This window comes from Syngnathus leptorhynchus, chromosome 7, assembly GCF_054491065.1.
Source record: "Syngnathus leptorhynchus isolate UIUO chromosome 7, UIUO_Slep, whole genome shotgun sequence".
Taxonomy (NCBI): domain Eukaryota; kingdom Metazoa; phylum Chordata; class Actinopteri; order Syngnathiformes; family Syngnathidae; genus Syngnathus; species Syngnathus leptorhynchus.
The window spans coordinates 10970364-10984315 of record NC_141201.1 but is presented as its reverse complement, the minus strand read 5'-3'; the positions used below and the strand labels follow the sequence as shown (position 1 = coordinate 10984315).

Here is a 13952-nt window from a genome sequence, read left to right as displayed (position 1 = left end):
CAATCCTATTATCCCTGCCCGAACTAATCCTCCTGCAGAGATGTACTTTACACACTTATGAACTCACTCATTACACTCAACATAAGGTGACAAATATATCAACTAATAAGGCAAAGAAATACGTCAGATATGCAGGACACGTTTCTGCTTGGGTTAGAGGGCATCAAGAAGAAGATCTTGCATGGAGGGACCGGAGAAATCCCCAAATTTAGCACTGGGGCAAAGGTAATTGTATTTTTCTATTTTGTTCTACTTTATTCTCTGTATTTATTGTAGTTTCGGATTAAGTGGACTCTCATGTATTATGTACACTTTGAATGTTGATTGTTTGTAATGATTATTACATTTTTAAATGGCTCTTCTGGTCAAGATTTTTGGCGAGATTGCTATTAATGCTATAAATTCTGGAAATCAGATTTAAGACAATTGTACTATTGATGTTGCTGTATTTCACATTAGAGCCAAACAGCCAGTAGAGGGTGATACAGTAACAGAAAAATACTTTAATTGGGCACAATATTTTATATTGATTGCTGCACATGACAACTGGGAGAGGCTCCAGCACATCCTAGTATAAAAGATAAGCAATTCGCAAAATGGATGGACTCTTCTATAAAGTAAGGTGTTTATTTTTATACATTTTTGATTTTCTAACAATAAAAATACACATTCAAAGGTATAACACATGCTGTACTAAATGTGCGAATGATTTGTTAAAATAATAACACTTCTTTTAATTAGAAATAGTTGTATAATGTATTTACATGACTTGAAGAAACACTTTTAAAACAGAAAAACAATCTTACAAGAAGTGCTGGGTTCTTTTTGTCCTGAATTGTTGTAGGTTAGGGTTACATGTGTACTGTACACGGGAGTGGAGCGCCTTCAAAGTGTGAGCAAGGCCTCTATGAATGTTCTTGCACAACACAAATAACTTGGCTGTGTGCTCATACTCTCCTTGGTTGTTATACAACCATTTGCTGGCTTGTTGAATAAATATGTTCATATGTGATGTAACATATTTGTCACATACACACATCATGTTTTTCATAAGAATATGATACGATTAGTCTTTATCGTAACATGTTGGAGAGGCAGTACCATTGGTGACGATACACAAATGATATGTTTCCACTTCTTCCCCTTTGTAAGCATAGTTATGAGCTCACATTTCATAAAAGTCATGGCTCGGTGCTTGTTTTGGTCCAGGTGACCTTTGACTTCCGCACTACATTGTGCGATGATGAGCGCACGGTGATAGATGACAGCAAAGCTGTGGGCACGCCCATGGAGATAGTAATTGGCAACATGTTCAAACTGGACATCTGGGAATCGCTGCTGGCCTCCATGAGAATCGGAGAGGTGGCCGAGTTCTGGTGTGACACTATTGTGAGTAGAACAACAATATACATGTTGAGTTTCTCTCGTTCACATATATTTTTTTTAAAGACACTTGCAATTCTTAAATATGGAGCTAGGTCACGGATGAAGTTGTGAAAAGACAGTTTGAAGTACTGTCTTCTTCATTTATTAGGGTGAAGTGATAGGAAAATGAAGCTTCATATCACTAAGTGAACCAGTGTTGAACCTCTAGATGGGTTCAACATTGGGCTGAATAGAAACCTAACTTGCCATTTCTTAAACCCCTTTCTGTAAAACAACAGTGCCATCTACGTGCAGTCGGAAAATACAACTGGTTCATGAAGCAACTTGAAGCTTCATTTTTACAAAAAAAAAAAAAAGAGAGAGGAAATGAAAAAAACAATCCATTTTGTCATCGCAGTAAAGTAGCCAGTACTGTTATGGTGATTGTATATGTACATGTTAACAAAACTATTCTATTGGTAGAAAAATTTATGATATTATATTGAATTATCTGGTATTTATTTAATATTTATGTAAAACAACGTCTGTCATACGTTGATCCAAATAGTTTCACATTGACCTTTGCCTGTAAATGTCTTGCACAAACTACAAAAATATTTGCCATGTTGTGTAAAGACAATTTTGGGTGGGGGCGAAATGTGTGCACATGTAAGTGCGTGCGTGTGGGTGAAAGCATGTGTGTGGGTGTTTGAGAGAGAGAGAGAGCGAGCGAGACATATGGGTGGAGAGGAAAACTGTCATTAATCTGCAGCAGTCTCACTTTTGCCTAATCGGCTCGGATTCCTGCTGACTCAGCAATACTGCCATTCCTCTGCTCTGATTAGATGTGAAAGGGCTCAGAGTGTTTAGTCCCTTCTCTGACCGACTCTCCACGCACACACACAGTACCAAATGTGATTAATAAAATTCCATTCAGTTGCCATGTTTACGCACAATTAACTATTTCAAATGGATGCATTCTCCTCTGAAGCACACCGGCGTGTACCCGCTTGTGTCTAAAAGCATGAGACGCATTGCAGAAGGTAAAGACCCAGTGGACTGTCACATTCATACGTGTGGCATTGCCAACATGTTTGCCTACCACACCCTGGGCTACGACGACCTGGATGAGCTGATGAAGGAGCCCAAGCCGCTCTTCTTCATCCTGGAACTGCTAAAGGTCGGCCCCAGAAGCAAAACGGAGAGGAGAACTTGAGTGGAAGCATGTGCAGCCTCGTGAGAGATGTGAGTATGTGCAGGTTCTCCAGCCCAGTGAGTACAACAGGGAGTCCTGGGCTTTGAATGATGAGGAGAGGCTGAAGGTGGTGCCCGTGCTGCACGGTCAGGGCAACAAGCTCTTCAAGCAGGGACGCTACCAAGACGCCACGCTCAAATACAAGGAAGCCATCATCTGCATCAAGAACGTGCAGACCAAGGTGAGCAAAGCAAATGCAAATAAAACACACTTTGCTCACAAACATGACTGAAAAGCTCTCACACACAAACACTTTGAGAAGACCATGCGACGTGTTTGTCACAGGAAAAAGCGTGGGAAGCTCCATGGCTGAAGCTGGAGAAGATGGTCCACACACTAACACTCAACTACTGCAAGTGTCTCCTCCGCATGGAGGAATACTACGAGGTTATCGAACACACCAGTGACATCATTAACCAACACCCAGGTTGGATGCAAAGCACACACGCTCGCTTACACACAAATCTCGCCCTAGAGAATGGAACATTAAGCTCCATTAGTTACATTCCATACATGTGATATATGAGAGACCACTGTGGTTATATTAGCGTTTATTCAGCTCTTTACAAGCTGGAAAGGATTTCGCAGAGTGTGAAATGTACCTTTTTATGAGAGCCCTAAGTGAATTTTTCATGCTTCTGTAAAGGGCTGACCCAATAAAAGCTTTTGTTTTTACTGCACAAGATCTGGATCTTCTTGAGATACACTCTTGTTTTGGAATGAATTTGGAACTTTTCCAGGCTATTTGAGATTAGCTGGACTTGATAAATATTTTGAAACCTCTCAGTATTGAACACAAGCGCTGGTTGAACTTTTTTTTTCAGATTTTCTAACCAAATTTGTTATTAGTATTAAAATAAGTTAACTTTTGTACAAAACAACAAAACAGTCCACCCGTTTTTTGGTATATGACATCAGAGTCTCAACATTTTGAAAACTCCTCTTACATAACGTACTTTTTCGCCCCCAAAAAATTAAAATCCTTCCACAACAAACCAAGTAACCACTAGATGGCGCTGCTTGCATTCATTTGCAATGTGTATCTGCATAAAGAATCTATTTCCTGATTGTCAGCATTTGGATTGTTGCAATGTAGTCTATGCAAATTTTTCTTTATTATTGGAATTCTGCTTAGCAACATGTGGCTGGTAGTGTGAGCAATAGTTTTGTAATATCTGTTCAAATTGGTTCTAAAGTTTTATGATGACTCGCCCGTTATTTGCATTGTATGCAATTTATAACGTCTTTTGTAATAAGATATAGCATTTATTTGCATTTGCATTTGTCTTATTTGTAATTTGAAAACCACTGTAGTTTTCCTGGTATGTCAGCCAATTCCTGTGCTCCACCAACACAATTCAAAAATGCCACTGCAAAGAACTAGTTCTTAAAATCTGAAGTCAATCCAATCATCATCAATATTCTTTAGGCAACATTCCCCTTCGAATTTGGAGTAATATCATTTTGAAATTGGCAATTAAAGATGTTTTCAGTTTCATATTATGAATGCACAAGTAATGGCCCCTCAGAAAGCAGCAGGATTTCAGTAAATGCACGGAGCAGTGTTGTAAATAACTCAAGGGGTGTGTTTGGAATAATAAATGCTGCTCTTTATAAGCAACAACGACAGCTATAAAACCACTTTATGTTGGTCCCCTAGGTGTCATGAAGGCCTTCTACCTGCGTGGGAAGGCCCATCTGGAGGTGTGGAATGAGGCCGAGGCCAGGCAGGACTTCAGCAAAGTTTTGGATCTAGACCCGCGCATGAAAAAGGCAGTGAAAAAGGAACTGGCAGTGTTGACCATGCGCATGGAGGAGAAGAACAAGGAGGATAGAAACAAGTACAAGGGCATGTTTTGAATTGACTTCAATGTGCAACGAGGTTTGCATACTTTTTTCAAATTTGACTCATTTGCCGAATTGTCACAGTAATATTTAATTGGTTGGAAACTATTTGTGTACCTTTGCATGAACAGGCAGCTTTACTGTAAATCCTGTTACACTGTAAAAAGTGAAATCTTAAGTAAGATATAATTTCTTCAATTCAACCTAAATTTGCTTATGTTGTTGCTGTGTTAAGTTATTTTTACTTGAAATAAAATTGTCAGGCAAGAACATTCTGCTTGTTTCATGATACTTATGACTTGATTATCCTAATTGATCATATAGTCTTGTCAATGAGGATTAAAAGGTTGTTTCAAGTACTGAGACTTAAACGAACACTTTAAAATGACTGTCCAACAACAAAAGAACCTGAAGTGTAGTTTCTTATGTCGAATTTGCTTATTTTAAGGTTTTAATTATATATGACTTGTTTTAAGTTTAAAAATACTCTTTCAAGACTGCAATAGATATGAGCCTAGTATTATTTTTATTTATTCTTATTTGTCAAATTCTTGTCAAATAAAACTTTTTTGTTCTGTTGGCAGATAATTTTGCTTATTTTAAGGTTTTTTTCCGTTTAACATATTCTTTTTCTTAATATTTCCAGTGGAATTTTATTCGCGTGTGTGTGTGTGGGGGGGTCAAAATAAAAGACAAGTAATTCTATTTTCTACCACTAGATGTCACTCAATCCACATGTACGATTTGGTCGTGTTTCATTACAAGTGCAGCAGGGGGATGCTGCAGGAGAAATGAACCCGGCCTGCAGCACAACTTTATGAGCAGCCCAGAGGCTCTTAGAATGAAATCACGTGGGTTGGAGCTACTGTTTGTCTCTGTCTAATCGCCTACAAGAACCTTGTCGATATAGTTAAACAATCACGCCTTAGCTTTTGTTGTAGTTGGCAGTGGACATTTCATTTAGTATTCCCCTTTTTACACTGTTCATTAAAAGTTATCTTTGTTAAGGTTTTGGTGACATTTAAGGAATTCCCACTGAGCTGGCCACAGTAGGGGAAATGAGGCTCACACTATGCAGAGGTCTAATAATGATGAAATCCAATGGGCGTGGATTACTGGGGGGAAATGCACAGTGGATGGTCGTTTAATATGAAACCAGCTCGTAATCGCAATCTACTATTGTCCTCCGATACATGAGATTTATCCATTGTACGCAAAGCTTTATACAGAACTCTAAATCAAACTTTTGTGTGTGCTGATGATTTATGACGTGAAACCACTGTGCCATTGGAACATGAACGGAAAGTAAATTCTGCATAGCAGCACAAAGCCTTCCATAAAACACTGGTGCTGATGTTGAGAAAGGGAGGGGAGGAGGGTGTGTACGTGTGGCGGGAAAGGGGGGGGGGGGGGGGTGAACTCCCTGAGAGACTGCTTTGCTCAATCAACATCAGCAGCATCAAGTTAGACAGAGATATAGAGAATCATTGTGGAAGTAAGAAAGTAGTACCTTCAAAATAAAACACACTTGAATGATACAAACTATCACAGAAATTTAGGACGTCAAATTTAGGATGTATAAATCAAACTTAAACTATACGAATATTGAAATTGCAGACAAAATTGTTTTTGTCCGTTAAAACCCCACTTTTATCATATAATTTCTTTCATATCCATTTTTAAAATAACTATTTCCTTTTATTGATAGCCTTTCTCTCGGCCATTAAGCAGCCTATAATTAGTATTAAAAACAATAATAATAATAATAATAATAATAATAATAATAATAATAATATGAATAATAATGATAATAATAATAATATAAATAACAATAATAATAATAGGATCTATAAAAGGAAATACTTAAAGAGAAAAAACGAATATACAGTTTAATAAAGCATTTTTATATGGTAAAAGTTCATTTTTTTAACGGATAAAGAAGTGTACACTTTTAATTTCCGGAAACGGAAACTATGCGCTTGTGTAACTTGACAACGGTTTTGTCCAGTCTCTTGCAAGCCGCAGCGTGAGTAGGGTGGACGGACTAGAAGGTCAGAGCGGCTTTCGGTGGAAGATAGAAAGTGCACTTTAGTAGTCTTCTCTGAAAAAAAAGGAAGAAGTGAGAGAAGAAGAAATTGGAGCAGGACTGGATGGAGCTCCATTTTGTTTGCTCCTCATTGGATCCAGAACATTTTTGTCATCTTGGAAGTAATTCAAGTGGATGTGAATGAAGCAAAGTGATAAGTGGACGATTTCAAAGCAACTTCATAAGAGATCTCCGAGACTTTTTTTTAATCTAGGAGGATTTCACTCACAGTCAGAAATAATTTGTCAAACTTCCCCCTGATAATGGCCTATAATCAAGATTAAACTCGGGAAAAGACAAACAAGAAGCAATTTTTGTCAATACGTGATCGAGGCGAGCATGGCCATCAATACGGACAACGACTTCCTCAAGTCCAACCTTGGAGAGGGTGGCGGAGGAAGAGGAGAAGGTGGCGCTCAGCTGGCTGACTTCCAGGAGACCGAGAAGCTGCTGGCCGTCACCAGCGAGCCCGCGGGCCACGGGCTCAAGATGTCCTCGTCTTTCTCCGTCAACATGGACCACAACCAGACCAAGGGGCCGGAGACGGACCTCAACGGCCACGAGCTGAACGTCAGATCAGGCTCCGCGGGGCAGCTGGACGTCGCCACGCCCCTCTCCCCGTCCAAAGTCAGCCTGAGCCGCTCGTCCACTGGCAACGCCGCGGTGCAGGAGAGCCCCAAACCCCGAGACTACCTGATCCTCGTCATCATCTCCTGCTTCTTCCCCGTGTGGCCCGTCAGCATCGTGGCTCTCGTCTACTCCATCATGGTGAGTGAACAAAAAAAGAGAATGTCACTAAAGCAACCAGTGAAGTGATAATTGTAATTCATTTTTAGTTGAGCTTTTAGTGCTCTTTTTTGTCATTTTTTTAAAATCTACTTTAACGATGAGAATAGTGCTGTTTAAATGGAATGCAAAATATAACAATAAGTATTGTCATTTTCATTTATGCATGTCCGTTGCTTCATATTCTGTACTACAGTTGGAGCCTATCCCAGTTAACTCAGGGCAAATAGTGAACTCATCATGTCGGCCACATGCAGTCATACTCAAAATGTTACTACTGTAGTCTAATGGTTTGAGTATAACTGATAGCTCTGTACAATCTTGCACACAAACTCAATATAAATACAAGCTACAACTCTCTCACAACCCTAATGAGGAGAAGAATGAATAAAAATGATGGAATGGATGTAATCTATTAAATATTACGAGGTCACTATACATCATGACCTTCTTGTTTTTCTCTGGTAAGGCCAACCTTCTTGTCAGTGGACCGCCATGCATTTACAAATACATGATTAGGCAGTTTTGAATGCTTAGCAGCGTTTCGTCTCCGTACTGCAGACAGCACCACTTGAATTTAGTCCTCATGATCTTCATTTTACAGATGCCATGTTTGCTGTAGAGAGGGTGTGTGTGTCATGGTCAAATTAACTGTGACATAGTGTTGTGGTATGAGATGTCATAGCAAAGGTAATACAAATCTCCAAGAGGCATCAGCACTTTTTAATCTACCGCCTAAAGGCATGAAGGGAATTGTTTAAGGTGTGGTGTTTATTTGTTGCAACAACACTGCTTTCTGAAAATACACAGCTCCAAGTTGACACAGAAGCAAAGAAATACTGTAGGTATCATCAAGTAACTTGAGTTCTCATCATGAACTCAGTGACATTTACTCGTTGAACGCTTGCTAATGACTTGGAATATACGTATGCATCCATATGTGGGAGAGGAAGTGTGGGAGGTATTGACAGAGAGCTGTGAGATGCAAAGTAAAGGAGACGGAAACAAGATCTGGACACTAATTCAATAGACGCTGAGAGAAGTCAATTTAGTTACTCTGCTGCAGAGAGCAGATTGCGGCAGTTTGCAGCGTACGATGTGGCAGCAATAAACATGCCGGGGCCAAAAGCTGCCTTCTTCGCGAAGGACGATGAGTGTGAGGGGAACACCAAATGGATCCGGTGTACTTCCCATCACGGGGAATTGAATCAGATAATGTAAGATCAAGTGAGCCAGGGAGAGAAAACAGGTTTACAACGCTGCTCGTGAGTAATCGAAGTGATGTCATTTGCATAGAAAGGGGCTCAAATATCCTGGAAACATTAAAAGGGAGATGTCATCAGCATATATCACCAGATGGTGTGAGTGAGTGCTCCCAAATGCTGGTTGATGGAAGGAGTTAGCTTTGTTTTGGCATGACCCTGATAACTCACTAAGGAAGGTCAATATATTATATGGTTTTGGTTGATAAAAGAAAAAAAAACCTCAGTAGTCTATTAGCCTACTATGAAAAATATTTTTATGATGGCACAACCAAGGAAATTCATACAGATTGTTTGACTAATGTGAACACTCCAAGCCCCAGCAAGGTTGTCAATTAATGAAATAACTCCTGCCAACAGTTTTTTTCAGGGCATCTGCCAACTTCATCCATCCATCCATTTTCTATACCGCTTGTCCCCACGGAGGTCGCGGGCATGCTGGAGCCTATGCCAGCAGTCATCGGGCAGTAGGCGGGGGACACCCTGAATCGGTTTCTGGCCAATCACAGGGCACACAGAGACAAACAACCATCCGCACTCGCACTCACACCTAGGGACAATTTGCAGTGCTCAATCCGCCTACCAAGCATGTTTTGGGGATGTGGGAGGAAACCGGAGTGCCTGGAGAAAACCCACGCGGGCACGGGGAGAAAATGCAAACTCCATACAAGGAGGGTCGGCGGTGGAATCGAACCAGCACCCTCCTAACTGTGAGGCAGATGTGCTAAGCAGTGCTCCATCTGCCAACTTGCTTTACAGAAATAAACAGAAATACTGTAGAGTGGTGCCTCGAGATACGAGTGACCCAACTTACAACCTTTGTTGCGATGGACTCCTTTTTTTTTTTTTTTTTTTCTTCCTCCAACTTGGGAACACAAACCCTTCAACATTAGCATTGATAGTTGTGGTTGTATAACTTTTAAAGTAAAAAAAAATATATTTGAACACAAACAGTGGAGCAAGACATGTTGACAGAAAAGGTCCAAGGCATATAGTGTTTATCTTCTGTGAAAAACAAACAATGTTGTACTGTCCCCTGGTGGTTGTATTTTAATACAAGTGTAGCGTATTACGATAGATTGCCAGGATTTTTAATGTTTGAAGATTTTACAACAAGATTTGAGAAGAAATGGTATTATTTTCATCAGCTGGACAACCGGCAAACTGCCATTGGGCAGATCTCGGACAGATGCTGCGTTGGCGAAGGCTTGTGGTCGGCGAACATGGACGATGTGAAGCCAATTACAGGATTAGCGATGCGGGTCTAATGGATTTTTACGGCCAACACCGGACAATCCCAATAATGGCAAGGGCCGAACTGCAGCAGCGCTACTGCAAGCTCGGCAGATTTGCTGGTGATGGATGGACCAAGATGTGTGCATTCATGCTCAGTCGCTCACTTTGTGATTGACTTCAACTACTGCTGAGATATTCTTCATTTTAAATTGGCTTTTAGAATGGCAACTAATTGCCATTATCAATTTGTTTTGACCGCTCACAAATTTGTACTAATTGGATATCTCACACCAGAACAGCGTGAAACTTGATCATCTAAACCACGGGTGTCAAACTCGATTTATTTTTTTCCGGGCCACATCTTAGTCATAGCTTTTTTCGGAGGGCCATTATGACTGTCAACCCAAATAAATGTATGAGCACCTCATATGATATACAGTAAAAGCTACAAAACAAGCTGACAAATAACTCATTTTCAAATCAGACGAGTAAAAACTGGTCAAATATATAAAAAAAAAAGATATTATTAAAAGTGAAGACAATTTGCAATTCTAGTAATGACACACAAATTTGATGCACGATTTGTCTTCGCGGGCCACATAAAATGATGTAGTGGGCCATATCTGGCCCCCGGGCCTTGAGTTTGACACCAGTGATCTAAACAAACCTGTCATTTAATTTGTTTGGCTTCCACCTAATGGAGGATGGTTATTATTTACCGTTCTGACAATTTTTAAGCGCTTTTTACTGACTTGATGTGAGGCTGTGATAATTGCTCAGATGGGTTTGTTGAGTTTTTCACAGAAAAGAATCTGATCGTATGCATGGAGTGCATGGATGGAACGAGGTGAGATGGAGAATGGGAGTAAATGGTGTGAATGGAGCTGACTCAGTCCCTCCCAGGCACCACAAAAAAAGTCTGTCCAATTATAATTTATGAGCTCCAATGCATTTTATTGCCCCAGGAAAGAGAGCGGTGCCATGGAGTGCCGAGCAGATTTGATCATCCGGCTGCATTGAGTGCTTTGCAATTTTAATGTAGATTTTAATGTAACAACAGTTGAGTCTAAAAGCTCTCCCAGCGGCCTCTCAAGGCTGCTCAACACCAAATCAGAGCAAAGTGCCAGGAGATAAACAACTTTGGATCCTCTTCCAAAACTATACACAACATTGTGTGTGCAAATTATTCTTAATCTAAGTTAATAAAATTTTTGCACAGATGTTTTTGGAGACTAAAAGGCTACAGGACACAAAGATCATGACTCAAAATGTGCATTTAAAACATCATCTTTGAATTGAAAATCCAAAACGACTGCATCCGACGCACAGCAGCTCTTTGCTGTGTCCCTCCCTTCTAGCCAGGCTGCTGCTTGTCCATTATTAATGACAAGAGAGAAGAACATTTACTCACTTAGCTGCCTTCCTCTGCTGCAGCCACAAGAATGTGTGCAGCAAAAGCTGGTGTGTGTGTGTGTGTGTGTGTGTGTGTGTGTGTGTGTGTGTGTGTGTGTGTGTGTGTGTGTGTGCGCTGACTCTGGATCAATACATACTCCCTTGGGACTGACTATGCCCCATTCACATTGCAGTGCTAGGGGTGAGCGAGTGCAGGATGTGTCTTTAAAAAGATGTCATATTTGACAGTTCTCGACCATTCCCAAAAGTTTTTTTGATGGTGTGCATACACCAGCCTTTACCTTTAAATATTAAGCACCAAGGACAGTTCCTTCCAGTCGTTCTCATACAGTTGCAAAATGATTTGCACAATTTTTTGGGGGGATTGCTTGTTGTGTTAAATAGCATGTATTTTTGTGTGTCACCAGTCCAGAAACAGTCTCCAGGCGGGGGACGTGGACGGGGCCAGACGGCTGGGTCGACTTGCTCGTCTGCTCAGCATCGTCTCCATCGTGCTGGGTGTGGTCGCCATCATTGTTTTTGTCTCGCTTTCAGGTACTACAAAACCACTATTATGAAAACTGGTTGACCTCCACTTTTTAAGAATTTAGAACAAAATAAAATTGCCATTTCAAACTGTCATCCTCATAACGCTTTTACTATGCATACACGCAAAGTGTTTGAAAACACTTTGAAGGTTCTTGATGAGCCATTTTTGTTACCGCCTTATTAACACACACAAAAGCTGCTCACATGATTTGCAAAAGCCAAGCATCACATCATGCAAGCCATTTATTCGATTCTATCCAATGTTGAAATGTATCACTTCCGGGTTATCCAACTTGAGAGGTTCGACTGTGTCATATTCATTGAAGTCTCACAACAAGTGCTGCACAACAAACGCTATGACAACATGATGAGAAATACGACCAGTTGACAAGCATGAGCATGTTCCTCTTTGTTCAAACTCAGCACATTTTCATGCTTGCTTGTGTTGGTATTTGATTCAGCACAGTGCAATGGGCTGAATGTGCAGTTCCCCAACTTAAATCTCTCCCCTTCCACCCTTCCTTATGTCTTTGACAGCAATCAACTGACACGGACGACCTGAAGGGAAAAACAAAACAGCCAGCCGTGAAGGCCATACCACGGATGCAACAAGAAAAAGCCCATTCCAACAAAATATATATATATATATATCTCCAAAATATGATCCTCTCTTGTACCTCTCTACTTCTACCATATTGTAATGATGCCATCCTGAATTTCAGAAAGCAAATTGCCGCAGAAAGCAGACAGGAATCCAAAATGCATGCATTACACTCCACTAACATTTGCTTGACCAAAAAAAAAAAAAATGTGTGAAAGAATGATCAAATCCTGATGCAACGTTGAAAGATTTTGATATGTATGGATTTGCAAGGGATTTTGGAATAAACGAACGAAGAGGATGACTGAGCACGGACGACTTTTTCTACAGCTATGATGGGGTGCTTGAACAATTTTTCAGTTTGGACTTCTACATTGGACAGCTCCCGTATAATCCTCATATATTTGCTGCTGCGTCGAAAGCCGATACAACTGAAACGTGGATACTTTTGAAGATGTCCATTTTTGTAATGTCAAGCTGGGAGAGTGAAAGAACCCGGAAGAGGACACATTTGGAACGTTTTATTTTTCTTTCACCATTTTTTTTTTCAACAGTGAAGAGTATTTGCATGCCTCAACAGGGAAAGTGGAAATGTTGCCTGTGTAATATTGACTGTTTTCCCAGTTTTTTTCAGTCCAAAAGAATGAATAGTAATATGAACAAGGTGAGTGCAGCTGACTGAATTGTAACCCAAACCCGTCCACCTTAATCTTTGCAAAATGTTAACAAAATATTACATCATTACGCTGCTTTGTACTAGCAAACACACTAATGCGCCACACTCCTAATCCTCCAGCACACTACACTTGTGCCCATTTTGAATCTTTTGCTCCAGTTGTTCACCTTGTGCCCTTAATCTGTTTACGATCTTTCTACTTGTCTTCCGTCATCACCGCTACACCACGATTGTTGTTATAATTGTTTCATCAAATGTTTTACCTGATCCTTGTATTGGTATGAAATATATTTATAAGGGGAAATATATGCAATATTTATGCATGTTGTATACATTTTTTTTGTAAGAGACAGTTTTGTGGTTTATTTAAAGTTTAAAATCCAAATTTAACAGATCATGTGTAGTACACTGTGAACACACACACAAGGCTGCCACACTGACATAGCAAATACAAGCATAGGCTCAAACTTTGGTACACAAAGATTGTTCATTCACATTTTCTGCAGGAATAATAATGTCAGATGCTTACAAATCATATTTATAAAACTATGCAACTCATTCCAGACAGACAATGTTGACCCTTCCAAGTTCAACATCTTCACTTTCTGGCTACATGACTACTTGGGACTTATTTTTCATCAAAACAATCATAAGCAGCCAATCCAATGATTGCCTTTGTTTAGTACGAACCTTAAAACCATTAACAACGGAACTAAAAGCATTTATCAACATTACACTGAATTCGTTCAGCAGTTGGTTTACTTTTATACGTATTACTATACCAATGTAATGAATGTCTCCGGTTTCATCTTTGTGGTGTACATTTTGCATGTTTGGAATAAATGTTACCATGCATGGCTAACGATTTTGTGTCTTGGCGTTGTTGTGGTCTTAAGTTG

At 40.0% G+C, this 13952-nt stretch overlaps 2 protein-coding genes across 2 annotated transcripts; both read left to right on the top strand.

The window, feature by feature from the left end:
- The first annotated feature begins 129 nt into the window (after positions 1 to 129).
- On the top strand, positions 130 to 4480 carry aipl1 (aryl hydrocarbon receptor interacting protein-like 1). The gene is made up of 6 exons (XM_085916881.1): positions 130 to 225; positions 1210 to 1389; positions 2357 to 2545; positions 2625 to 2801; positions 2906 to 3047; positions 4281 to 4480. The coding sequence occupies exons 1-6, from the start codon at positions 130 to 132 to the stop codon at positions 4478 to 4480; spliced, it is 984 nt and encodes a 327-aa protein (XP_085773007.1).
- A 2060-nt stretch (positions 4481 to 6540) lies between these two features.
- Positions 6541 to 13906, top strand: trarg1a (trafficking regulator of GLUT4 (SLC2A4) 1a). Its single transcript, XM_085916922.1, has 3 exons — positions 6541 to 7319; positions 11656 to 11782; positions 12314 to 13906. The coding sequence occupies exons 1-3, from the start codon at positions 6891 to 6893 to the stop codon at positions 12322 to 12324; spliced, it is 567 nt and encodes a 188-aa protein (XP_085773048.1). The 5' UTR covers positions 6541 to 6890; the 3' UTR covers positions 12325 to 13906.
- Positions 13907 to 13952: the final 46 nt, after the last annotated feature.

Coding starts and splice junctions, on each gene's coding strand:
- trarg1a (XM_085916922.1), top strand. CDS start 6,891: ATGGCCATCAATACGGACAACGACTTCCTCAAGTCCAACCTTGGAGAG. Junction 7,320..11,655: donor CTCTCGTCTACTCCATCATG/GTGAGTGAACAA, acceptor GTGTGTCACCAG/TCCAGAAACAGTCTCCAGGC.
- aipl1 (XM_085916881.1), top strand. CDS start 130: ATGCAGGACACGTTTCTGCTTGGGTTAGAGGGCATCAAGAAGAAGATC. Junction 226..1,209: donor AATTTAGCACTGGGGCAAAG/GTAATTGTATTT, acceptor GTTTTGGTCCAG/GTGACCTTTGACTTCCGCAC. Junction 2,546..2,624: donor TCATCCTGGAACTGCTAAAG/GTCGGCCCCAGA, acceptor GAGTATGTGCAG/GTTCTCCAGCCCAGTGAGTA.